Here is a 26,042-nt window from a genome sequence, read left to right as displayed (position 1 = left end):
ACTACGGAAAGGTAGATCCACCTTCGGCGGGCCGACCGCGGCGCAAGGACCTTTTGATTCCACCGACAAATGAACAGTGTTAGTTAATGCAGAAAACTTAGAAGTCTTGGGTTTGAAAACAAAATAAGCCCCTTTCATTTCCGTCAGGCCAGGTGGCACTATTTGCCCCCGGATGGTTCCGTGCGCCTGAAGTTGGTGTTTGCGCCGCTGATAAAATGAACAGCTCCCGGACGGCCACAGCGCGGCACCGGCAAAACACGAAGGCAGGGACCGGCTGTAACATAACCTGCGGAGCGAGGGGAGACCTGCAAGGAGGCATTTAGGGTTAGCGGAGCGACGGGCACCACTAAGAGTGCGAGAATTTCTCTTCACGAACAGGGCGTCGGGCAGATCCAGGCAGAACGGATGCTCCTGCCGGCCGGCGGCTGCCGGACCCCGGCCCCCTGAAGAGGGCGAGAGCGACCCAGAGGTGGTCAAATTCACGGGCAGCGGAGCCGCCCGCCTCGTCCCCGCCCGCCGCCGCCGGGCGGGACCATCTCTGCCCTTGGCGAGGGGGGGCCGCGCTCCGCCCCGGCTCGCCGCCTGGCCCGCCTTCCCCCCCCCCCCACCGCGCGTGCAGAGCGCCCCTCCGCCTGGCGCGCCGCGTGGTCACGCCCAGCGCGGCATTAACGCCCCCCGGCGCGGGGCGCGGGCGCCCAGGCATCCTCCGGCGGTGGCGCCTTGGTGTGGGGCGGGTGCGGAGGGGTTCCCAGCGCTAGACCTGCGCGCTCCGCCACCCTCTCTGCGCCGCCGGACAACGCCATGAAGCCAGCGGTGCTGGAAGTAATGAGGATGAACCGGGTGTGCAGGATGGTCCTGGTCACTTCCGTGGGCTCCTTCATCCTCGTCATCTTCTATTTCCAAAGTATGTTGCACCCAGGTAGGGCACTACAACCGCACCGACCCCGCCGAGGGTAGCGCCCTCCTCGCTCCCCGCCGGCGCAGGTGGCGGCTGCCCCGGGAGCCCTCGCCGGCTGCCCCCGGCTCCAGCTTTCGGCTCCCGGCGCCGCTGCGGCAGGCGCGGGGCTCGGCGACGGCGAGCACAGCGCCCGCAGTGGCCGCGGGAAGGTCGCCTCGCCCCCCGCAGGAAACTTCCCTCGGGAGAGAGGAAAGTTGGTTTGTTTAAGAATTTTGTTATTTTCCGCTTTATATCGTGCATTTGGTGAGGGGGGAAGGGAGACGACAACGGCTGGCGAGCGCTTCATGGCTGAGGGGCGACGGGAGCTGCCCGGTCCCCGCGGGTCCCCCTCGCCGGGAGCGCGACCTCAGCTCCCCTCTCCTGTCAGGGGTCGCGGGCCTTCGTCTTTCCATCTTTTCGTTTTTGGAAGGGTCAGGGACACCGCGGCCGAGCAAGGGCACCCGCTATCGCCGGCGGCAGCTCCGTTTCTGCTCGCCCGAGTTGTCTGGAGCGGCTTCCTGGCCCGGTCCTGCCGTGTTCGGGCGGCCGTGGGGCTCCGAGTGGAGCCGCTGGCTGGGCGCGGGTGTCCGCAGGGACGCAGGCTGCGGAATGCTGTGCAGGGGTCACCTCGGATCCACACTCCCGGGTACCTAAAGCGACTTCAGCTTTTCGGTTTCCCTCATCCTAGGGACGGACCTGTATCGGGGCAGCGGATGCTGGCTCCCAGGGAAGTCCCACGTCGATCAGCTACTAATTCACACAAAGGTGGGCTTGGGCTGTTGAAACTTAATGAGGTGTCAGCTGTGTGCACAGACCCCTCGTGGATGCTTTGTGCAGCTTGGTGAAATTTGTCCAGCATGGCAAAAAAAAAAAAAAAATTGATCTGTCTGTCTGTCTCACTTTCCCCCCTTCTGCTTGAGAAATGACATGGGAATTGCACTTGCAGTGTCTTTCTGGAGGGATCTGACAGCTGAGCAGAGGAGCGACGTTGGTGAGAGGGTGTGATACCTCGTAGTGGGCTAGCAGCTGTAGCTGGCAGGCTGGCCACACTGGGAAGACTCAGCAGGCGAGTCTTCCCAGCCATACCTGTTATTGTCTACTGTCTGCTCTCAAGTGTCCTGCCTACAGGCATGTACCTGTAGCTGATAAGGGAATTGCAGTCTAGTGAAAGGAAAAAGGACCTATTCAGGTCGAATTTTTCTTTCCCTATTTGTGGCTCCCATAGTTGCCATATGTGTATGTGGTACTTAGAGGCATAGTTTAGTGGTGGACTTGGCAGTGCTGAGTTAGTGGCTGGACTCAGTCTCAGAGGTCTTTTCCAACCTAAATGATTCTATGAGAATTGATTTTTCCTGAAAGTTTTTGGAGAATTTTTCGTCAAATGGTAGAGGCTTGATGCACTGAGAGAATTAGGAATCAGTAGATCTGCTGTTCTGTGGTGAAGCCAAGTCCTGTTTGGTGTTTTTCTATCAGCTGTCTGCTCCTCCAGAGTTGGTATAATTTGCTTGATGAATGTGTTCTTGTATGGTGCCCTTCTGTGTTAATACCTGCCAACTTCTTGGAAAAATTAGCGTATTTATTCTCTTTCCTTCTGTGTCTGTCCCATGCTTACTGGTTTCACAAGGATTGCTCAGTCCTTAGCAGACCTGGAGAAGGCTTTATTTCTGGGCTTCAAGGTATCATGCAGAATTATGGGTTGTAACATAGCTTCACCAATTGAATAGAAATGTGATATTTAATTGGTGGAGTTCCACAGATAATATAGTTTGCACATATATTCAGAAAATTTGGCCAAGACTTATTATTTCCCCTTGTTTCAGATGAATTATACTGCTGGAACGCAAACTTTGCATGCAGTAGGTGAGAGATTAGGCTAAATATTCTTCTGTGAATTTTTGAATGTAGAAAAATCATTTAAGAATTCTCAATATGCTCTATAGTTAACTATTGGAGATTATGGCTTTATGTTCATTGTATTGTGAGGCTATAAATAGGCTGATATTTTAGTACAGTTCAAAGGATTTAGCATAAGCGCCGAGGAGGGAATGCGATGCTGTGAAATCACTGGGAGGATAATGTGCACCCATTTTCTGTGTGACACACAGGTTGTTAGCGTGAATGGAGTAGATCTGGAAATAAATAGAGCACAACCTTTACTGTGCCTTTTTCATCATAACTTATTCTGAGGTTTTGGGTTTTTTTTGGTGGGCTGTTTCCATGGCAGGAACTGCTGGGAAGCTCTCAAGTTCTACTTTAGTGCCTAGTTCCTACACAGTTACACACAGTTTGTAAGGCTCAGACAGCTGCCCTCCCAGATATTTGTTAGGCCATTGTATGTGTTACCACCGTGATAACACAACTGATAGATGAATGTTCCTGAAGGGTCAGTAGGGAGGTGGTAGACCTGTGAATGTGATATACGTTGGGTAGTGGATCATTTTTAGGACTTAAGTCTTTTTTTGTAACATGTGCTTGTAACCTTTATTGTGTGGCAGAATTCACTGGACCCAGATCCTGGGCAGAGTATATGCTGGGACTGGAGGTATTAAGAGCTTTCAAAATCTTGTTGTTGAAGGGTGTTCTAAATTCTAGCTGGTCTCCACTGAAGCATGTCTTTGGATGGCTGCAGGAGGGAGCTCTCTCATCTCTGGCTTGCCAGTGTCACTGTTGTTGGTAGCTTACCATAGTCTCTGGCAGAGGCACTTTGCAATCAGAATTAGATGAAAAACTCCCACCCAAACCTTTTGGTGAGAAAATGAGATTTTCAGATAAGTCCTCAGCGAGAAGTGTCAGGTCCTTCTTAAGCCCCAGAGTTCTCTCAGTGAATTTCAGGAGGCTGCTTACAGGGCTTTCTCATCAGTTTCAGATGAGAGAAAGTGAAGGTGAAAGATGCTAGAAGACCACCAGATGATGAGTCCAACCCCTTCTGGATTAAGATAAATCTTTATCTGTTAGAGGGGATTTTCCATTTTAGGAGATCTGAATATGGAATTCTTGCTAGAAGTGTGAGACCCAAATTTCTGCTGATAGCTTTTTTTTCTTTGGGGTAAAAAAAGAAAAGAAAATTACATAGTTAACAGAAACCTTTAAAAAAAAAAGGCAAAAACCCCAAACAACACAAACACACTTAATGCCTGAAGCTGAGAAGATGAGCTTTGCCTTATCTTTGCAAAAGAATATAATGTATCCCTTGTTCCCTATCTTAAATACCAACACGTTCGTGCTGGAAGGAAATCAGGTGGTTTTTACTGTTTCTTCTCTTTTTGGCTGTGTTCCCATTCTTTGTTGGGAAGCCAGCTGTAAATGTGCTGTTTGGTTATTGCACCATTGTGTGATCTGAGTTTTGTCAGCTATTGCTGAAGAGCTGGGAACCCACCCTCCCAAGTTAGGTTCCCCAACCAGTAGTTGTTGAGGGAAGGTGAATTATGCAGTTCTCCAGTGCTCAGGGCCACTGTAAAGAAAATGCTGGAGATGATCCTGGCTGTTGTGGCTTATCTGAAGCTATGTTTGTTCCTGGGGGAAGAAGTGGTAGTGGAGACTTCAATGTGTTTTCCCATTGCCTGTCTAGCCTTTACTGAAAAAAAAAAACATGCTGCAGTGTTTGCTATAGCTGGAGATATAGCAATATATAGCTGATTTTCCCTGTCTCTTTTGCTCAAATATTTTCCCCTTTCACTCTCCTGCCATGTGCTATCTAGATAACTGGCTGCAAGCTTACTATTGCTCCATGCTCCTGGAACTTCAGTCTGTGTGAAATAGGTCAGTCTTGGGGTTTTATGTGACAGCCCATCATAGTTTTATCTGCTGTGTTTCCTATGAAATCAGTTTTCTCACTGGTCTTTAGCCTGCCTACACTTTCACAGATGTGTTTGCTTTGTTCTGTTTCTTCCCAGCTGCAGAAGGCAAGGGACTGTGAGTCACCCCGTGGAGGCAGGAGCTGCTCTGCTGGGCTGGGGGTTGCACTAGTGGTGTGTTAGGATCCCCCAAGGTGTAAAATTGAGGCAGGATAATTAATACTGTTTTTATCTTACCTCAGACAGGTTTATGAAACTGACTTATTCTAAACCTGATTCCCTTCCCATCCCTCCCACTTGCATTTTTTTTGCTCCATTTTCCAGCTCCTGTTTTAGACTTGTACTGCTCTCCTCTGGATGCTGATGAAGGCTAGATCTCACAAGTCAGACTTGCCTCGTCTCCATGATCATGTCAGTTACATTTGCAGAATGGTATGGCTGATAGCTGATGTCTGCCTTTGCTCAAATATCAGAACAACTCAGACCACGGGAGACTTTTTTTCCTTAGGTTTGAAGACAAGCTTACCATTGGTTTTGATGGTAGATTCTGTTTGAAAATCAATGCAGCAGTCTCCCATCTTGCAACTGATCCTTGCTTTCTCTCTTCCTTACAAAGGAGAAGGAGATCTGCAAGGCAGTTGGGTGTGGGGCATTCCTTTGATGGACCCTGTATACTGATTTTAAATTATTCTGTTTGGGATACAGAGAAATTTGACAGCCACAAGAAACTGGCCCTCATTTAATTGCATGCAATGAAATCCATCCCCCAGAAACCCCGCCGTGTGCTGTATCTGTTTGTTGGTGTCCCTATAAAAACTTTTCATAGATTTCCATGGAACTGTCATCAGTGTGAGCAAACCTACTCTGGTCACTCTGCTCAGAGAGACTGGTAGTCTGGAATTGCTTTGAGTTGAGAGTTAAGCTGCTCTTTGTATCTTGTGAAAATCTTCCTGGTTAGTGAATATTAATCTTATTAGAAGAGCAGCTTTTTCCGTTGCAGTGCAAATGAGTGTAGGTTTTTGCAACAACTGCTTGTTGATCTGAAAAGATAAAAATATCTCTGAATGTGTTCAAGCAAAAATTACCTGGGTAATTATGTTGCAGTCGTGTCTTATTACATCAGGATATTTTTTACTCCACTGTTACATTTTCTACTATGTAGGTTTTTATAAGGTTTTTTTTTTAAATTATTACTGTGTATCAATATTGGGAAAGTAACTGTCCTAACTTTCAGAGCACCGATGCTCTATTCACAGATGTAAAGTGTCATGACTTAGCTTAAGTAGCTTTTTCAGAGATAAAGTCAGTGTGCACGGAAGCTTTGTCTTGAACTCAGCAAAACGGCATATAGAGCAGAAATGCCCAGTGCTTTTTATGAACAAATTGATATAATTGAATCGTTGCAACTAGAATCTCATTTTTATTTCATATTCAGAAATATGAGCATCTTTCTGAATTCTTAAATTGCTTCCATTATGCTTCAGAAGTGGCAGGTAGTTTATCTTGTACTGTACCATGTAATTAACTCTAAAAATGGTTCAGACAATTGAAAGAAATTAGATTCATGTTACTTTTTTCAAAGCCAGCGCTACTATATTTTGTTTGACTCTGTTGCTAGATGTACTATATCAAATCCTGCCTGACAAAGCTTCTGCAGTTGTCCTTGTGTGAATGTCATTCTAGCACAGTTTTTTTCCTCTCAAGCCTTTTGGGCTGGTGCATATGTATTATGTATCAACTCTAAGTTAATCCTGAGGGAGTTAAGGACTGGGATGGGGGACACAATGATTTGAATCTGATGGTTTTTCTTTCTGATTGTTTGTGCTGTTCAAAGCAAATGTTTGAGTTCTGTGTGTGACTTGAAGTGTCAACATGCATAAAATGAAGCATAAGATGCATGGATGAAGGGTCCATTTGAAATCAATGAAAAGAGTTTTCCCCTTCACATTAAAGGAATTAAATTAGGATCAGGAATGATATAGTTGTGTAGGCCTGGCATGTCCAGAATAAAGATGAAGACATGTCTGTGGTGGGTTACTTAGATTCAGCAGCCACCTACTATCTTACAAGAATAACATTTCAAAGCATGTTTGTGCTTTGTTGGATGTTCTTGTTCCCTGTAGCTCATTTATATAGGATCTCTGTGGACAAGGTATTTGTCCTTACAGTCAGAATTCTGACTGGTTCAGTTAATTCCTCATTATTTGTGTTTCAGTACCCAGGTTATAGATATTGTCCTTTTGTTACGGTCAGAATGCTTGCATGTGACAAAGTGGTGTTTCTGGCACAAGCCTTGTGCTCTTAACTAGAAGGTGAGACCACCAGAGGCTACTGTGAACCAGTGAAAGAATTCAGTTCCTAATTATCTCTGGTTCATGACACAGGATTTTCTTGGATTTCAGTTTTGTGACTGTAATCAGCAGTGGGTGCAGTATGTTCCCCCTTTGATGTAATTGTTTGGCACCTGAAACTAAGGTTTCATGGATAAACCAAAATTTTACCGCATATATGCTTGGACTCTGTGTTGCTTCTTTTGTGTAATGTTTTCATCCTCCACTTTTCATTTAATGCTGATCAATGTATATGGTTTGTTTTCTTGCCCTCCCCACATGCTCCTTCATAAGGAGCTAGCTGTTGGGGAATTGTCTGGAGTAGCTCCCGTCCCTTCTGTGGAACTGAAATTCTAAGTTTCCACATGAATGGCCCATGTTAGATTTCAGCTCCCTCCCCTGTGTCCTCTGGGGCTGTCGCAACATCACTAGGAACTACCTAATGGAAGGCAACTTGTGCACAGATTAGGAGCACTTATCCACAAGGACTATTCCTGTGGCAGTGTGCATCCTCTGCTCTGCCCTTTCTGGAGATCCCTGCAGGCTGGTGGGGAGCCCTCTGGCAGAACATGGAAACTGCAGGCATGTCTGTAGGAGCTGGTTTTACTGGTTCCACTCTAGGAACTCAGAGACTGAAAAGCTCTGTGGCAGGAAGCCTCAGAGAGCCACAGTGGAGGACAGGACTCTCAATTCTGTGATATGCTTAACAGTACTTTGGATAACAGCATGGTATAAGTAGGTGCAGCACAAGTATTTTTTAATTTGCAGCAAGGAAGCTTTGTGTCCATGGGAGTCAAGGAAGGCTTCCTTGTGTAAAAAAAAAATTCACTGCTTTATGCATTTAACATTTAATTATCCAGGGTTTTTTGAGTTATTTTAAATAGTAATATTTTTTTGGGGTTGCCTTTTACACTGTGCCCAGTGTTGGCAATGAAAGCAGATGACAGCTTTCCTTTTGGTCATATTAATTTTACACATTAGAGATGAGGTCCTGAATAAGGCATTAACATTTAGGTTACAGGCATCAGAAGGGGATGCTATTTAAAAGAATCAAATTAGATGGCTGCCATTGGAACATTTGAAGGAAAATGTTCATTAGAACACACTGACTGAAATTGAGGCTAGATTTGGAAACTGAGTATTTCATGTCTTTTCCCCTGACAAATTTGAATCTGTACATTAAAAAAGCCGAGTATGAGCACTTATAAAATGCTGACTGGAAAAAAAAGAGGGCTATGTGCACAAATGTGTGTGAATGTGCACATGCACTCACTCATCTTCCCACCCTCTACAAAATCTGTAGTTGGTGTCTCGGGTAATCCAAATGCACTGATTTCTGAAGTGCAAACCTTTTTCTTCTAACAAGGCTGCTGAAGTTCTTGGATATTAAAAGAAATCCCAAAAGTGCCACGTGCTCCACATAGGTGCCTTTGTTATTTTACTACGTGAAATGAGTGATAAGTGTGGTTTCTCATTTCTGCTACTCTTTTTCTCAACTTACACACTTGGAAATATCCAGGTTGAGAGAGGAATGATTTTATTAATTCTTTGTAGGCTGTAGAAGAGCAAGGATTTTTATAGTTTGTCAGGGTATCAATTTAAACAGTAAGAATGCCTCTTCAAGGTAGCCTTTGTCTTGTTTGTGCCAGGCTGTAGACACTGGGAGATGACTTTGCTCCATTACTATCAATCACTGCTGCGATGGCTTCACACTCCTATGAAAAAATGTAAAAGAAGGTGCTGGGGGAAATGGAAAATACAAACAATGCAATCAAGCAGAATTTCTCACAGCACTGTGATTCTGGGGGTTTGGGAGATGGTAGCTCTATCCAACACATGTCATGGAGGTAAGTTGCCTGCACTGTGCAAAAACAGGTGTGAAATGCTCACATCCTTAAATGTTGTCTGCCCTTCCTTTGGCAGGGGGAGGCAGCCTTGGTTTCTGCCTCCCCCTGCCAAAGGAAGGGCAGACAACATGCCTTTGTGAGTAAAGTGATCAATGTGTGGTTTTGCAGGATCAGGCCCCTCTTTCTCTCTCTTCTCCAGGAGGTAAAATAGCAGGATCTCATCCTCAGCTGTGCTCAATCTGCAGAGGAACTGCTGCTGCTGCTTTGAGCATTGTCTCAGGCTAAAAGATGCCCTCCTTAGTCATCTTAATATCAAAAGATTGTCTCTTTTTATGTTATTTGGCTGAGTGGTAGGAGACATAGATTTTAATTGCAGAGTGCACGTATATAATCCACAAGGAATAAAAGGCTTTGTTGGGTTTCAATCCACTTATTGATCACACTGTACTCTGTAAAAAGCAGGAAACTGTGGGATTCTTTTTTTTTTTTTGTCTTTTATTAATTTTTAAGACATGGACACTCAAGATACATTTTCTAGATGATAAAAAGGTGGGCTTCAGGACCCTTAGAGTAATGCCTTCTGAATTCATTTAATAAATGACATTGTAGCTAGTAATTTTCATGCTTTTTTTGGCTGATAATGATTGTATAAAGGAATCAAACTTCAAATTGTATAACTTGTAGGGATTTTTGAATTAGTCAAGGTAGACATATAATTATTAAGGTGACTGTAATTGGATCTCATGGATGATCTTTACTGTAATACTTTGTCTTAAAACAAAGAGCTTAAGATAGTTAAAATCCTTTTAAAGACTATTTGCTTTTTAGTGCTTTAAAGCTGATTGGTATGCAGGCAGAACAAAAATGTCTGTATTATCTGAAGTGACCTGATGCAGAATAGCACATTCTGCACCCATGCTGGTGGGTACCAGGAGCTGAATATGTCCTTCTAGTAATCTGTATTTTTACAGTCTGTGTTGGAAGTGGTAGCAGAAAATTTATAGTAACTGAGGAGGAGGGCCTTAACACTTTTTAAACACTTAGTGATTAATATAATGTGTCAGTTGGTGTCATAAATATAAAATGATAAAGCCTGTCTTGATTGTGTATTTTGGTCTTGATTAACTTCTAAAATACATTTGAGTTTCCAGATGGTGATAAGTTTTATCTTTAGAATTAGGCACGTGTATGTGTGCACATAATTATGAAGTTGAAGTAACTGCTAATCACTGGGCCAATTCACCAGAGTGTGATGGACTAAAAGCATGACCGTGGACACGTGTGCTTCTAGACATTGCTCTGTCCCACTTGCTGGATTTATTAATTGTTACAGGATCAGTCAGCTGGGCATTGTGCAGAGTTCCTGCCACCATGGCACTGGCAATCCTGTGGACTGTGCCAGGTAATCTCTGCCTCTCCACATTCCTTCTCTTCCCAAATCAGTCTTACTTGTCCTTGTGGCAAGATTAGGGAAGCTCAGATAGAGTGAACATGGCTCCCTACTAGAGTGTTGGGTTTCGGGTTTTGTTCTGGGCAAGACATAAGATTTTTTTTTATTTTTTTTCTGAAAGGTGTGGTGAGTGGTTTGAATTTGCTGGTGGGTGGATGGCACAAGGTCTGCATAATGACTGGAGGAGACACTGGTTGCTTTTCAGTTGATTTTGGTGAGTACTAGATCAGATCTACTGTGCTAGAGCAGAGGATTTTGGATTGCACAAAGGGCATACTTTCCCCTTGGATGCAGAAGTATACGATTGCAGGCTTGGGTGGAGCCCTGGACTCTTTCTTCCCTGTAAATCTGGGTCAGTTCCATTGAGTAGGTTAGGTCAATTCTGGGTCATAGGTACTGTAATGAAGAGCAGAATTTGTCCCTCTGTCTTCCTACAGACCAATATACAGTAGAACAACAACAGCTTTGCTTGTCTGTTTTCCCAGTTACTTGCTCTTTCTACAGTCAAGAGAATGGATTTTTTTTTCCTGAAGAGATGCATGCTTGAAGTATTGAGAGAGGTGCTGCCTATTTTCAATAGCTTCAGTAGAGATTACATTGACAGACAAGCTGTATGTAACCATTAGCATGCAGATCTTCAGTAGGATTGAAGCTTTCTTGTCTTGCTGTAGAGCTTCTCTGTCTCATGCAGAAAAGGCTATTAATATTTCTGGTGCAGCAGCAAAAATGTAATTGCATTAAAGAAAAAAACTGTGAAAAAGTTGGGGCTTCTAGAGCTATTAACTCTTTTGAGATAAAACTCGTTTGAGATGCTAAATTAGCTGAAATAGATGATATAAGATAGACATGATTTAATTAAAATTGTCTTCATATTTGGCTGTCCTGATCCAGCTTTTTTGTTGTTGTTGTTGTTTGTTTTTGTTTCCTTTTTTTCTTTCTCTCCTCCCCAGAGCACAACAGTGTTGCTGGTGAGTCTTTCCCCATTCTGTGCCTGTTTCCTGAACACTTTTAAAGAAAAAACTTCCAGAGCAGAGAGAGGAGAATATTTGCAGAGGATGCAAAGCAAAAATACACACGGGGCTATTGTGTCTAAATGATTAGTAATACCTGAAGTCCATACATCAGTATAATGTCAGTGCCTTACAGCCTCATCCATCTCCAGAATGCTATAGCCAGCGTGTTAACACAGTACTACTGTGAGAACTCTTTGTGCAGCTGGAAATGTCTCATTCCCCTAGTGTGCCTGGGCACCAAGGGAAACAGGCCATAATTCTTGTTTGTCCAAACTAACTAGGTTTTTTTGCCACTGACAGTCTTTACAGAGGCATTTCCCCCCTTCCTTTTAGGTTGGTTTTTTTTTTTTTTTTTTTTTTTGTACTCTTCAGATCTTTTGCTTGTTTCCACATTCATTGGGATGTGACCAAGAGATTTATTTCAGGCTCCCATTCCGGCTGTGAGGGGATCTCTTGTCATCAGATTGTACCTCAGCCACTCCTACTTTGCCAGAATGGTTTATGCCTGGTGTACTTGTTCAGCATTTTGGGAGCCCAGAAACACTGCTGAGTGTCAAGCCATGTGTGTTGTATGTTGGTAAATGGCAAGTCTGTGCTTTCATGCTGTCTGTTGCAGTTGAAGCTTTCATTGGGAGCAAGTTATGAGCAGTGTTTTTGGAAATCTTTGAGAATTTGGGTCCAAATCTACTTCTGGGACAGTTAATACTTTAATCAGAAGGCTTCAAAATGGTCCACAAAGTAGGTCCATGCTTTCTTTTTCACTCTATAGCTAGGAACACTGAGGCATGGTCAGGAAGGGCATCTGTGCTGGGATTTTTTTAATGGTTTCCCACCAGGCTAGTGGCACATTTAAGAATAAAACCGGAGGGGTAGAGTGGATTTCTTGAGCTTATATGATCTGAGGTTTGCAATCCCTTATAGGCTTGGAATAGACGATATGCAAGCTAGATATGAGGCACAACCCGATTCCCAGCACTCAGCCCAAGTAACACCTCTGCAGCCCCCTTCAAGTGTGCTCTCTGCTTGTGAGAATGACGGTTGTGGACAGTCTTGTGTCCTTTGGAGTGCTCCTGACAGGAAAATGCTTCTGGTGCAGATACACAGGGCTCTGAGAGCTCCTTTTGAAAGCTCCTGTACAAAGTGTTGCCCTCATGAGACCAGACTGAAGTGGAGGCCACACCTGTGCCTAGAAGTCTGTTTTCTGGAATAGCAAGGCTGACTTAATCTAGATAGTGTTGTGCTTGGACAGCTTTTACCACTGAAAGTTTTACTGGATCAATATAAGTGGGAAAAAGGCCTGCCTCTTCTCTTTTCATTTTCTTTTACTTCTGTGTCCAGGTCTGCTAGAGGTTTTGCCAGCAAATCTAAGTTTACTAAAATAAGGAAAAAAAAACCCCACATACAATGAAACTGTATCCTTTCTGTGGTCTTGCTATGTCAGCAGAGCTTTTACATGTTGATCAAGGCTGATGTGCATGATGCATCCTGGGTTTTTATTCATGCACCAATGTTTAACATAGCTGTAAATTAAAATAGCGCCTCTCTGTAAAGTATGTTGTCCCTGCACTTTGCTTATTCTTCTCTTATTGCAGTTTTAAAGTCAAAGTCAGGAAGATATCATCAGCTGTCTCTGTGAGGGGCTGCAGCTGCTGGCTGATGCTCTCCCAGATCCTTCCCTTTTAGAGCTCCATGTTTCTGTGGTGCCTATGGGACATGGTTGATGTTCATTCCTTGAAAAAGAAAACCTTGCTACTCTGAGCAAACACATTTCATGAATGTGTTTGCTCAGAGTAGCCTTTGATCTCAATCTAGGATCCTTTTCAGTTCCTATGAAGTTCTGGGGCATTAGAAGCAATGCTTCATGCAGTGCAAGGGTGGGGAAATGGAAGCTACCTGATGTGTTTGAAAGGATATCTTTTACCTTGGTCTTGGAAACAAAACATTTCCCATCTGTCTTGCTGAACATGTGATTGTTTGCCACAAGTGCACAGGACAAAGAACTGCAGTGAGGCATTTTGAAGAGATGGACTTCTTGTCATCACTACAAGGCATCTAGGAATGCTTTTCTTCCTACCTTTTCTCTCCCCTGCTTACCTCTAAGTTTCTGTGCCCCCCTCACAGTAAAACAAGCATAATAAAAGATATATCTGTGTCTGGAGTTCTGGTGCTTGTTTGCTTCTTGCTCATCTGTCAGATTAATTTTGCATTGAATTATGAAAAATGTTGCTCTGTCACAAGTTGTGGCTGGTAGTAGATTGCTTTTGCACTACATCTGTTCAAATGTTCGGGGGAGGGACCGCTTTAAAATTTTAATTATAGCCTGAAAATACATGTGGTGTCTTTTTTTCACATTTGATTCCCTTACTGTAAATAGCAGGGTTCTGTCATGTTTGTCATGTTTTCTAGCTGCAGGCAGTTTTAAGCACAATGTAGTTATGTAGCAAACTGGAAAAACGTGCACCCATCTTCCTCAAGTGAGGGCATGTGGGAATAGTGCTATGGCCACATCAAGTACTGCACATGTGGAAATTACAGGGGCTGGGCTTTGAGCAGACAACCAGTGTTTGCATGCTTAATTTATGTAATAGCCCTTTCAGTTCCCATCTGTTCCTGTGCCCTTTGGCAAATGGATTTGCAGTTTTCTGACATGTGAAAATGTTGTCAAGTTCAGGGGATAAAACTCGGATTTTATTTAATTGCTTATTTCTTTGTTGTAATTTGGTCCTTGGGGAGAAGAGGTTGATCCCAGGAAGCAGGGAAGCTTTGTCTTCCCAAGCTGCCAATAATCTGTGAGTACAACTCAAGGTTGACAGGTCAATGTTGCAAGTTGAGCACTTATGCCCCAAATGCATCTCACTTTCTCATATGCAAGCAAGGCAGCTGCAAGGGAATTGTGCTGTAAATGAATGTGATCTGAGAACCCCCTGTTTCTGCACTCATGGCTAAAGTGTGACTGGGACTTCTTGTGAAGGGCGTTGATCCAGAGCAAAGGGTGCAAAGATGAGTTCCCATTCAAGTGGACAAAAGCAATTGGCTATCAGGAAGGAGGGGTTGGTTCCTGCCTTGCTTTTATCTCTGTTCTTGCTCTTCTGCAGTGCCAGGGCACACTCCACCTCTGTGGCTCAGCTGAAGCATGGTCCTGTGGCGGGCACAAAGACCAGATGTTAAGGGCAAGGAGTCTGATGGGCCTGACACAGAGCGGCAACAGTGGTGTATGTTACAGAACTTCTCTGAACCTGTACAGTTCAGCATAGGTAGGGGATATCACCAGCACAATAGAAAAGCAAATTACTGCTGAAAACAATTGCTGGCTACCAAAACTGATAATTCTGACAGATTTATTCAAACTCCAGTGTTAGCCTGTGACCCCAATTATCACCTCACTTCTGCAATTTCTTTGAAATGGGTTTGTGTCAGCTACAGGCTACATGGGAGCTCCAAGGTATGGATGGAGAAAACATTCATCCTTTCATTACTGCTGGAGTAGGCATATGTACACCCATGTCTGCAGCATTGTAAGCCAAGCACAACAGTTGTTTGTAGTTTCGCACTTGTGTTCTTCCCTGCATACCTTGAAATGCCTTCTAACAATACTGTGAGCTTGTGCTCTGTGAGTTGGACTTGTGGCCTCCTTTCTGGCACAGGCAGTGTCCTGCTTTGTGGGGCACTGGGCTGAGCTGTCTCTGTGAGCAGCATGCCTCTCATGACATCTGTGTTGGGATGAGTTGTGCCCTTGCAATGTTCTTGTGTGGGTCATCTGCTATGTTGGGAGACCAGGTTGTAGTAAACTGGCCAGATCAGTAAAACTAACCTCCTTCCTAGCATATGCCCATAACTTCAGGAAATGGTTGGAGGAGCTGGGAATTCAACCTAGGGAGCTTCAGGCTTACTACTGAATGATCATGTCTTTGGACAATGTCAGTGGAACAAGGACAAGCATGGTGGGAAGGAAGCGATGGTCCTGGTGACAGAGGTGCGACTCTAGGAAGGTTGGTTGAGTCAATTGAGATCTCTTGGTTCCCTCAGGGTTCTGGCAGTAGGCTTGCTAGCTCATTTTTGATTTACTAACTTACCAACTCCTGAAGAAGCTCTTATGACAGCCCTCACAGATGGCCTTGTGCTGCAGAGGAACCCAGAGACAAGTGGTAGGCGGTGAGAAGAATTTGCTGTGCCAGTTGATCCACCACCATGGTTGTAAGGGTTTCATGTTTTGTATGGTGGGTTACAGTTAACCTTGGCTCTTAGACTTTCTCAGTTTTGGATGCTAAATATGAGTATACCTTCAGGACAGAAAGCAAAGGCATAATTTAGGAGGAGCAATCCCTCCTAGGGGAATCTATTTCATCAGGAATATTTATTCAAAGGAAAGCCAGTAACTTCCTGCTAAATGGATACACATAGCCTAGCACGTGTTCACAGAGGGGCAGGACTGGCTTTCCAAGTGTTTGATCTCTGGCAGAGCTGGCTGGTGACATGCAAGAACATTAAGGTCATGGCTTTTGTTGCTTCCTCTTCCTCTGCTGGCCCTCCTCTTCTGCCTGCTGGCCCTTTTGTCTTGCTCTGGTGGTGCTGGCATGCAAACTACACCCTGCTATTCCATGCTGGGCCATTCCTTACAGTTCATGGTGCCTCTCGAGCTGGAACTGGTGGTGAAGCAGGCAAAAGCTGGTCAAAGCACACATCTAATTGAATTTTTAGATCTTGAAAATGTGGGATTTTCAAATACTCCCATTAGTGAGCATTAGTACTGAGGAGAAACATGTCACCAGGTAGGGTTTTTTTCAGTCAGAATTTCAGTATAATTAAAAAGAGATTACTGAAATTAATATTGTTAAAAGAAATGCTCTCATGAAATAGAGAACACCACTGGGACCTCTGGGTGCACATAGGAAGTGTGCTGAGCCATTGCCTGCAGCTTGATGTTAAGGCAAGAGAAACTTTTTTGTAAGTATGGAAAAAGGGAGCTGCTGCACACTTTTTGCTCTGTAGAAGGTTCTTCTGGAAGGAGGGCATTGTACTTCTGAAGGACTGAGCAGAAGAAACATGTGGATTCAACTGAAGTGTCAACCTAACTAGCAACAGATTCTGCAGTTTGTGTTGGAATAATAAACTGATAGCTAAAATTTTAATAATAACTTATATTTTTATCATTTTGCCATGTATCCTAGTTAATTTGCAAATGAATATTCTTTTGCAGTGTTGCCATGCTTTTCATTCTGACAGTCACCAGCTTAGGGCTGGGTTATCAGTGCTAACACATACTTCAAATTAAATTGGGAGGTAACAGTGAGAGCAATTTATCTTCAGCAGTAAGGACAAGTTCTCCTAATTATCAATCATGTGTCACTCAATTCCTTTATGACAGGAATATATTAATCCTTTCTTATGAGCAATTTAGTATGCCACTTTCTACTGCTAAGGCTTGCATTTTTATGATGCATTATTGATTAATATTGTTATGGTTTGTGTTTCACTACTGGTTATTCTTAGCTGTGATTTCTGTCTTGTACTTGACTGCTGTTGCTGTTCCTGAAATACCATATTCAGAGGCAATACCTCTGGAGGAGGATGGTATTTGCACCTGTGCACGGGACTGACTGGCAAGCACAAGTAATTAGTTGACAGCATGACCAAGAATGCTTATAAGCCATAGGAGAGTTTGTTAGGACTTTTCTAGCAAGACTGGCAATGGATTTGTTTGATATTTTTATTTTGATCTTTCCATGCTTGCTGTAGAACTGCAGTGCCAGAAGCAGTTGTGCTGCTTGGCTTTCCCAGGGCCTACTACAGTGCTGGAAGTATGGGCGTTGCCAGTTCTTCTTGAAGGAAGGCAAGAAGACAAAGCAGATACAACACTGACATGAAAAACGAATGAATCTTGTTTTAGCTTCATATATTGTCTGGGGAAAAAAAAAAACATCCTGATTTACATTAGTCTGAAAGAGACAGATTTCATGGCATCCAAGAGCTCAGTCTTGGGGTTGGACTTCTGGTGAAGCCAAACTATGAATGGAAAGTTTGTTAACTGATCTGGCTGTAAAAATTTACATTTGTGGAAGGAGAATTTAAACTTATGTCAGTTTATACAATTTATGTCAATTTATATTGTTAATCTCTGCAGAGGAGATCTTAATTGCAAGACCGACAATTTGGGTCATGTTTGAAATTGATTCAGAGACTGGTCCTTGATAACTTTGGATCTGTTTCTAAAGCTGACTTGCGAATGAGATTGAGGATCAAAGCCTAAATGTTACTTTGTTTCAAGCTTGAGTGTCACACTGAGGCTTCTTGCTTTAAAGTGGGGTTTTGTTCCATACTTAAACTTCAAGTGAAAAATTCACCATTGTACTGAAATTTTTTACACTTTGAGGCTTAAAAGACTTATTGAAGATGAAGGTGAGACTGTGTACTTGTAAGCATTATAAGAAGAGACCTCAGTAAAAATAAAGTGCAAGTGGCATGGAGAACTCTGGTGAAAGAGAATTGTTGCTAGGAAGTTAAAAGATGAATGTTTGAAGGCAGTGGCTTTGGCTGTGTTTGAAGTTGTAGCATTTATGAGTAAGGATGTGCTACCCTCCCTCAGGGAGGGAGGCTGGGGAGGATTGGGTAGCCTTCAGAGGACAGCAGCTTTGGTGGGGGATAGTCACTTGTAGCTGCTGCTGCATCATTGTGTAGAACTAATGTGCTTATGGCTAACAGTGATGAAAAGCCAATCCAGAGAATGTTTTCAGAAACATGCTTATAGATGTGCCTGTAGCTGTAAGTTACACCTTTAAATCACCCTTACAGGCACAGCTTTCAAAATCAAGTCATTGGCATAGCTGAAGCGGAGGAAAACACTCATCCCATAGAATCATCTTCCTGCCTTTCCTCACCTATGTGAGGTGATACGGTGACAGCTGGGAGGGGAGGTTGAACAGCATGGGGGTGCCAGGAGGTCCCAGGTGGGTGGGAATTCTTAGGGAAATGCTGTAAAAAAAATCAAGGGTAATACAATTGGATGTCCATTTGGAGCAGGAGTCTGTTCATTTTTTTAACCCATTTTGTATTTCTTATGTTAGTTTTCTGTATGTCACCTGATGTGTGTCACCTGCATACAGTTGTCTTTGTCGTGCTCTATCTGCTCCAGCCCCACTGCTCTGGCATCTCTAGCACTTGCCTGTTTGATCAGGCAGTTCATCAGAATCGTTTTTTGGAGGGATGTGTGTGCCTCAGGCAGTTTTTAGGAAGTGTGATGCCTTGGCCCAGGAGGTCAGTGTGGTGTGAGAGCTGCTGGGGAGCTGCAGGTGCAAACAGGCAGCGAGGTGGGGGCAGGTGACACCATGCACAATCACAGCCAGGTGAGCTGTCAGGATGGCCCTACCTTGGCTCCATCTGAGCTGGAGTTTCAGCATCAGAGTTTCAGCAAGAAGCAGATTTACTGTTGTCTCTAAGTTTATTCCTTCTATTTTCCCTTTCCAGTAAGTGAATATGGAGGGGACTGTAATAGACCCAATTAAAGACTGGTGCAGGGAAGAGGCATGTCTGTTTAGAAATTGCAAAGAATGCAACATTTGGGGATAACGGCTGTATCTTTTTTGGCAGGATCCAAAGAGCTCATAAAGCACTTTCTCTTCATTAATGATCCAAATTTTATGATCACTTCTGTGTTTTGGAAGCATTCTCAACAAGGATGAAATTATGTAATTACATAAATCCAAGATTTCCTATTTTTTTAAGAAGAACTTATGAAGCTTTGAATGTAGATTGGGTGCTGAAAATGTTCTGGTTCTAGGTCACCTCTACATCTCCCTTGGGCACAGAGAGCACTGAAAGCCAAGAGGATATGTGTCAGTGTAAGCTGCTTCAGGGTCTGCTTTCAAGTGAAGACTTCCTGGGAATGCTCTGTGATGTGGACACAGATGAGATGAGAAAGGGTTTTTTTCTTTTATTTTATTTTTTTATTCCAAGCTCAGTGTAAGCTCTCTGACCTCCAATATGCTCCTAACACTTAGTTTTTGGTGGTGCTACGACAACTTTATTTTGTTTCAAACTGTTTCTCGTGTCTTTGAACAAGCCCCAGAGTCTTAATTAAACATTTTTGATCAGGCATGACTCCACAGTAAGGAGTCATGCCATTGGTGTTTTATTTAATCACTAGACTATTTCTCTATGTAGAACACTGCAGCACTCATCTGACTTCCTTTGTTTAGTATTTCATTAAAAATTATTTTAACTGACCTTTTTCTGTTTTTATTTAACTTTTCAGTGACCTATTCCTTCCTTTCCTTTTTCCTATCTCCTGCTGCAAGTTGCTTATTTTCAAAGCTTACTTGCCTAAGGAAGTTGAAATTCTTGAGTTCTGTCTGCTTTACCCAATTGAGATGAAATTGGCTCCCAGTGAAATAGGGAAAATAAACTTTGTGGCTCCCCAATTTTCAGAAGGGAGCCCATGGCATTGAGCTGTGAGGATTGGTGTTCCCTCTGCCTTGTGAAGCTGTTCTACTTGGCCAAGGGGGTCAGCCAAAGGGACTTCACATCCTGGTGGTTATGCCCTCTCCTTCCAGCATGTTTAATTGCTGTCCTCATGAACAGTTTAATAGTTTCTTGCTTTCATAGCTACTTTGTGTTAGAGAAATTCAGCGAAATGAGAAAGGAGAAAACTTAAAAGCTCTTTTTGTGTGTGTGTGTAAGATTGTGGAAAAGCTATTTAAGAAGAAATCAAAAGAAAAGTTTCTCATTTCTTATTTTGTGACTGAGCTACAGCAGTCTTTTTATTGCATGGTTTTGTAGGATCACTATCAGCTGGCTGACCTACAGCATCTGAAATTGCCAGTTCTCCATGGGAAAGTTTAAAGTGCTTGGTAGCTTGGTTTTTGGGCTCTGCCTTCAGCTTTCCCATTTGTCATTAGAATTCAGAGAATTTAATATGTAAAATACTTACAAAATACTAATGAGTTCTTAGACTGCTAATGTGTATTATTTGTTTAATTCAAAATCTAGCCTTCTGAAGTGACAACCAGCCCTCCTCCCCAGGGACCTCTGTTTACTCATCTAGCGCTATGTATATGTATGTATATGTATGTATATGTATGTATATGTATGTATATGTATGTATATGTATGTATATGTATGTATATGTATGTATATGTATGTATATGTATGTATATGAAAGATCACCTGCTGAGTCATCCTGGTCCATGCTGAGCACTTTTCACTTATTTCCATACTTTGCTTGTAAGTTCTGACACTTGGTATGGCTGTGGTTATGTTAGGATCTCGATACAGTGGGAAATCTGTGAGCAAAGTGAGACCTAATTTGAATCCAATATCTGAAGAAAGCATGCAAACCTGAATTCAAAGTCTCCTGTAACAACCACTTAAGTGCAAGATGCTTCCTTCCTCCATGCTTTGTTGCAGATGGGACAGAAGTTGTGCATGAACTAGTAGAGTAGCATTTGTCCTGGTGTCTGAACCTTCTCAGCACTGTCTGATGGTAGGCCCAGGAGGCTGTACAAAGAGTGGATTAAATGGCTGAATACTCTCAGGATTACTGGTGAGGGCCTCATACTGGAGATATTTGCGTGTATCAGTATATTTTACACTTCTATCCAGTGCCACCCTGTATATTTGGTTGAGTTTGTGGCTAAGTGACTTGAAACATCTTCTAATTTGATGTGAAATAAATGGTACTAAATGATGTTGAGATGAAGAACTAGAATGTAATCCATGTTCATTTTATCAGTGAATTGTGCATGCGAATTCTATATCTAATATAATGGAACAACACTAAAAACATTTGGCATGTGCTTTATGTTGGCTGAGGGGATGCATGGCTTTAATGCTAATTGGTGACAATGGGTATGAAGCATTGGTTGGCAAATGAGGGAGTTCCCTTTATAAACATGTTTTTCCAACATGCTGTGCTTTTCCTGCTGCATCTCATGCTTCATGCAATGATGTTTAGGCGGTTATTTGAATACAGCTTAGTGCTAATGGGCTGCAAGCTTAATTCATGTTGTCCCTGTTGTATTTGGGAATTTCCGATTCTGTCCTGACTCTACTTCTGTTCCTAGGTATGTGATCACAGCAACAAATTTTAAGTCATCCTTTTTATCCCTCAAGTTTCTTAGTAATTATGTGATTATTTTTTTTTTATTTTGGTGTAATTTGGCAATATCTGAGTTCATTTGTCGGCAAATGTGTCAATACAACGTGGGATCTACAGCCTATAATATCTCCTATCACAGGGAAAAGCTGTGTGTTAAAAAGCTGATTCATCACAGAACCTTTGGAGACTTGTGAAAAGCACAGTCTTTGGCTGTGTGAGTTGGGCAAATTAAGTGGCTGAGATAAAGTCCTGTAGATGAAGAGCAAGGGGACTTCAAAGGTGTATCAATCAGGTATGCACCCTGAAAGCATTGAATGGTTAAAAAAAACCAAACCAGCTCTGCTCATGGTAGGCTTTGCAGTGTGAAATAAAGCACATGACATATTTCATCAGGGTTTGCTGTAGAACACTAGAAGGACAATGAAACACCAGTAATAATTAACATCTTAAAGACTGAATTTCAATGTGAAGCATACACTATTAAAATGAATGAGTGCTTGAGGGAATGCCTAAGAGAAACCCCTGTTTGTCAAGCAAAGGTTCATTCTTACAGATATGCTGTGTATCTCCTGGTAAGTAGATACCACATGTGTAGGGGAATCAATGCCCTGATAATAGTGTGTGAAAGTGGTTTTAATTCTCATTTTTAGAAATAATTGACCAGTATTTGAATAAAGAACAAATTTTAGTGAAGCATAACAAAAGAGGTGAGGTTTTTCCCCTCCCCTTAGTTAATTATTAAAGACTCCCCTAACAGTTCCCAACTCATCTCTTCTATTGGATGGAGGGAAACAAAGAAGGAATTAGAGTTGCATACCTGCAAGTTGCTGAGTATATTGAATGGGGTGGGAGGTCACCTGGCTTTGTGTCCAGTTTCCAGTTAGTGGCAGGGAATTGTTTGTAGAAGTCAAGTACTTAGCCATGGCTCAAGCAAAGTGGGTTCTTCGCTTCATTTAAAACCTGCATGTATTGTTTGCACTGACTGGAAGTGGAGTCCCAAAATACCACACCTTCTGTATTGACACCATAAACTTTTGGACTTTCCACGGTTTAGAGGGGAGGATTTTTTCCAAAGCTTGGCATCTGGCTTCAACAGGAACTTTCTGCACCAACTTTCTAGGTCAAAAGCACTCAGTAAAGCAGCTGTGCCAGGACTCCCCTGTAGGCTCCCAAGCTTAGATCATCACAAGAATGATGACAGCTGCTTCCACAATATCCTTGTTTGAAATACACAGAGCTCCTTGCTATAAAGTCCCTAGGTCTTTTCTTCAGTGTTAGCTGTAGGTGCTTCACTCTGGTGAGGGGAGACTGCTGCTTGCAGATGTATTTACAAGAATGACACAAGATGAGGGAGACCTGATTAGTTTTAAAAATGATGGACAAATATACATACTTTGTGCATGAATAAATTAGCCACCAGAAGAGTTTTTGCAAAGAAGGAAGAAAAATAAATGAGTGTTCAACCTTTAAATACTTTATAAAAAATGTCTTAAAATATGGCTACCTGCAGTAGTAAGAAGCAATGATCTATCCTGAACTTGACTCCCTAGAATAACTAACCTGAGTTGCTAATGACTTTCTTAGGCCAAATCACAGATCTTCTTGGGGATCATGTGGACTGCAAGGGAGAATGTGGGCACGGACTAAAGCACATCCTGAAAATGTGGAAAAATATATTAAAAAATCTTGTTAAGGTTCTGACAGCAGATTTTCACTCTGAATCTCTCCTATGACGTCAAACCACCCTGATTCCCTAATAAATCAGTTAAATGAACATTTGGCTACATCTGTGGCTAAGCCCAGTTCAAGCTATTGGGTGTGGTTGAGGATTCCAATGCTGTGCTGAGCTCTTTCTTGTGGCCTGGTCCAGTTAAAATTGATCCCAATTCTCCTTATCCAGCAGCCTGATCCAAGGGCCATCACTGTAATAACATTGCATTGTTTTTCCCACTAGGATGTGCCCATGAGACATTAGCTGCTGTATAAAAGCATTATTCTGTTAAAATTGGTTGTTGAGTTGAACTAAGTAAACTGTAACATTAACCACTTTTTTCAGAAGTGGGGAAAGTCTAAAAAAGCCATTGATTCAGTGTTTTTGTTGAATCTAATTGAAGAGACCTGAGCTAAAAGGAGACACTACTATTTGATAGATCCTACTTCTGTGAAAGTGTTTTGGAGCAGGAACCACCATCTCTTCCTGCCTTGAGGCTACTGAAATCAAAGCTTCTCTGCCTGGTGGCTGGGACTTCTACAAACAGATAATTACCTTTTGAGTGTGTGTCTCTGTGTTACCTTGACCTTGAAGCTGTCTCTCTGATCACAGACTATGTAGTAGAACAAAAACTTGTTCTCTAAAGTTGGTGGCAGTTCTCACTATCTGTATGTAGCAGTAACAGAAAACTGATTAGTGTCACTGTTGTGCCAAAATAAGGCCAGGCTAGAATGACAGAACTTGGGAAAGGCCAGACTTGTGAAACCATGGCAAATACTAGATAAAGCTTGTTGTGGTTTATTGTTTTTTCATAGTTGTTGTTCTTCTCTTTGTTTTTTTGCTAGTAATTTAGACGAGGTGTGCTTTTAAGCATCGTACTGCAAATTGCTTGTGTTTTAAACAAAGCACTGCTGGATACTATTGGTTGTGGGAGTGCATGGCTTTGAAACCATTTAGGCTTTTTACTTTACCAAAGTAAATTCATTTAAAAAACTCCAGGTGAAGAGTTGTATAAGATACAGGCAGCCTAATTATTTTTCCTTTTTTTTTTTTTTTTTTTTTGTTTTGCTGGGTTTTTTTTGTTTTGTTTTTGTTGTTGTTGTTTGTTTGGGGCTTTTTTGTTTGTTTTTTGTTTTTCTAGGTTGCAGTGGTAGGTGCCACTTGTTTCTTATTGGGAACTAGCAAGATGTCTTTTCCTATTTTCCTAACTTAGCAACTCCACTGCAAGTATTTTGTCCCTTCCACTGAAAACTTAGATTTCTTCCATCGAGATTTCAAATTCACAATTGCTTTTCATATTTAACTTGATTCCTCTGTAATCTCACTTGTGGGCTCTGGAAGCTGGGAGCTGTTATGGGCCTACAGGCTGGAGTGAGAGGTGGTGGCAGGATCTGGCCTCCTTTTGCTGCAGGCTCTGTGGCTAGAGGAGACTCCAGACTGCAGTGGGGTTGTCATTTATCAACACAAAGCTAGAGCATCTAAGTAGACTGACTCATCCCCTTGCTTGTGACTCATTTTGTCTTCTCTTTCCTGAGTGGAAAAATAACTCCTTTGTTTCTAATAGGAATGCAAAGTGACAGTCAGACCATAGATACCACTTTGTATCAGATACACATTTAGAAATATTTTCATTACAGGAGCCTTGGTATCCTAGGAAATGCATGCTCATATGGTTTGAGGTGAGGGCTGAGTCGAAATGTGAATTGTTTCAGCTGTTGGGACTGGGAAGGATGCACTAGCACAGAAACTGAGTAGATTGTTCATGATTGTATTTGGTTTAGTGCAGAGCCAGAGAGTGAATACATCTCCCTTGATTCATCTCTGGTCCTGTATACCATCAGCCATTACACCTCTCGGGGTATTTCAATCAAGTTTGTTGTTTCTCCTTTGCAGTATGTCAGTAGAAGTGGATTTCTCTTTCTTTATCTCTGATGGTCAGAAGAGCCTCTTCCTGTGTCAGTTCTTTTCTGTTAACTTAGTTGTTTTTGTTAAAGGACAAGACTTTTCTCATAGGAGCTCTTATACTAGTCCTCTACTTCATTTATCTAGATCTGTCTCCACTGGTTCTTCAGTGTAACATTGCAGCTGCAACCTCCTCTCCTCCGTGCTCAAATGTATTCTCATGTAACATGTGCACCAAGGAGCTGATTCCCCAGTGTCTTACTGTGCATTTACACAGGAGACTCTAGTAGGGTTAATGAAGTCCAGTTTTGTGTCAAACCAAGTAATGCTGTCCTGTGTCTTCATAGAAGTTTTCTCTCCTGATATTAAGTTCAATTTTCATGTGTATTTTTGTCTATTAAAGGAAACTTTCAGAACTGTACCACAACTGGCTCTCTCTGAAAGAGCTGCTGTAGTCCTTTTGCATTTCCCTCTAACATGAACTCCCTGGCTCCTGTGCACAGGTGTGCTCCTCTGGGCACTTAGGTGGCCACCCTCTCTCCTGGAAAGGCCTCATGAGCCCATTGCAGCTGCTGAGTCCATAGCCCGGCTTGGGATCTGAGAGGGTGGGATGGAAGCAAGCTGCTGACAGAAGCCACTACAATTACACAGGCCAGTTAAAGTAGTTTAGCTTTTGAGCAGAAATAGATGAATAATTCTGTAGGAGGAGGGTACTTAAGTGTTCAGTTCTTTCACAATAAATCTGTTTCTTCCAGATAGCTCTAAAATAAAATCTGCTATTCCTGCTGACTCTGCAGTCAGGTCTCCATATATTAGCCCCTCCCACTTACAGCTTACTAAATTCTTTTTTATTTAATACTTACATTGAGGCAACAGTGAATGACAGAAACTTACTCCACTAAAATTCTAAGTATGTGTATGCTTAAATGTCGAAAAGGTCACATTGACTGGTGCCTGGCATGTTGATA

General features: G+C 42.6%; 1 protein-coding gene across 2 annotated transcripts in view; it reads left to right on the top strand.

The window, feature by feature from the left end:
• Window positions 1-687: 687 nt before the first annotated feature.
• The window catches only part of CHST11 (carbohydrate sulfotransferase 11), a 160,487-nt gene continuing 135,132 nt past the window's right edge, over window positions 688-26,042 (top strand). Inside the window, exon 1 of one of the 2 annotated variants that reach the window (XM_054514891.1) lies at window positions 688-904. In XM_054514891.1, coding sequence (XP_054370866.1) covers window positions 802-904 — 103 coding nt within the window. In that variant the 5' untranslated portion in view covers window positions 688-801. Of the gene's footprint in view, window positions 920-26,042 lie in introns of both variants that reach the window. The other variant, XM_036400960.2, reaches the window with a different exon arrangement.

This window comes from Molothrus ater, chromosome 5 (assembly GCF_012460135.2).
Source record: "Molothrus ater isolate BHLD 08-10-18 breed brown headed cowbird chromosome 5, BPBGC_Mater_1.1, whole genome shotgun sequence".
In the NCBI taxonomy this organism is placed as follows: Eukaryota; Metazoa; Chordata; class Aves; order Passeriformes; family Icteridae; genus Molothrus; species Molothrus ater.
Note: the sequence above shows the minus strand (reverse complement) of the source record. Positions and strands in the feature narration are given on the sequence as shown.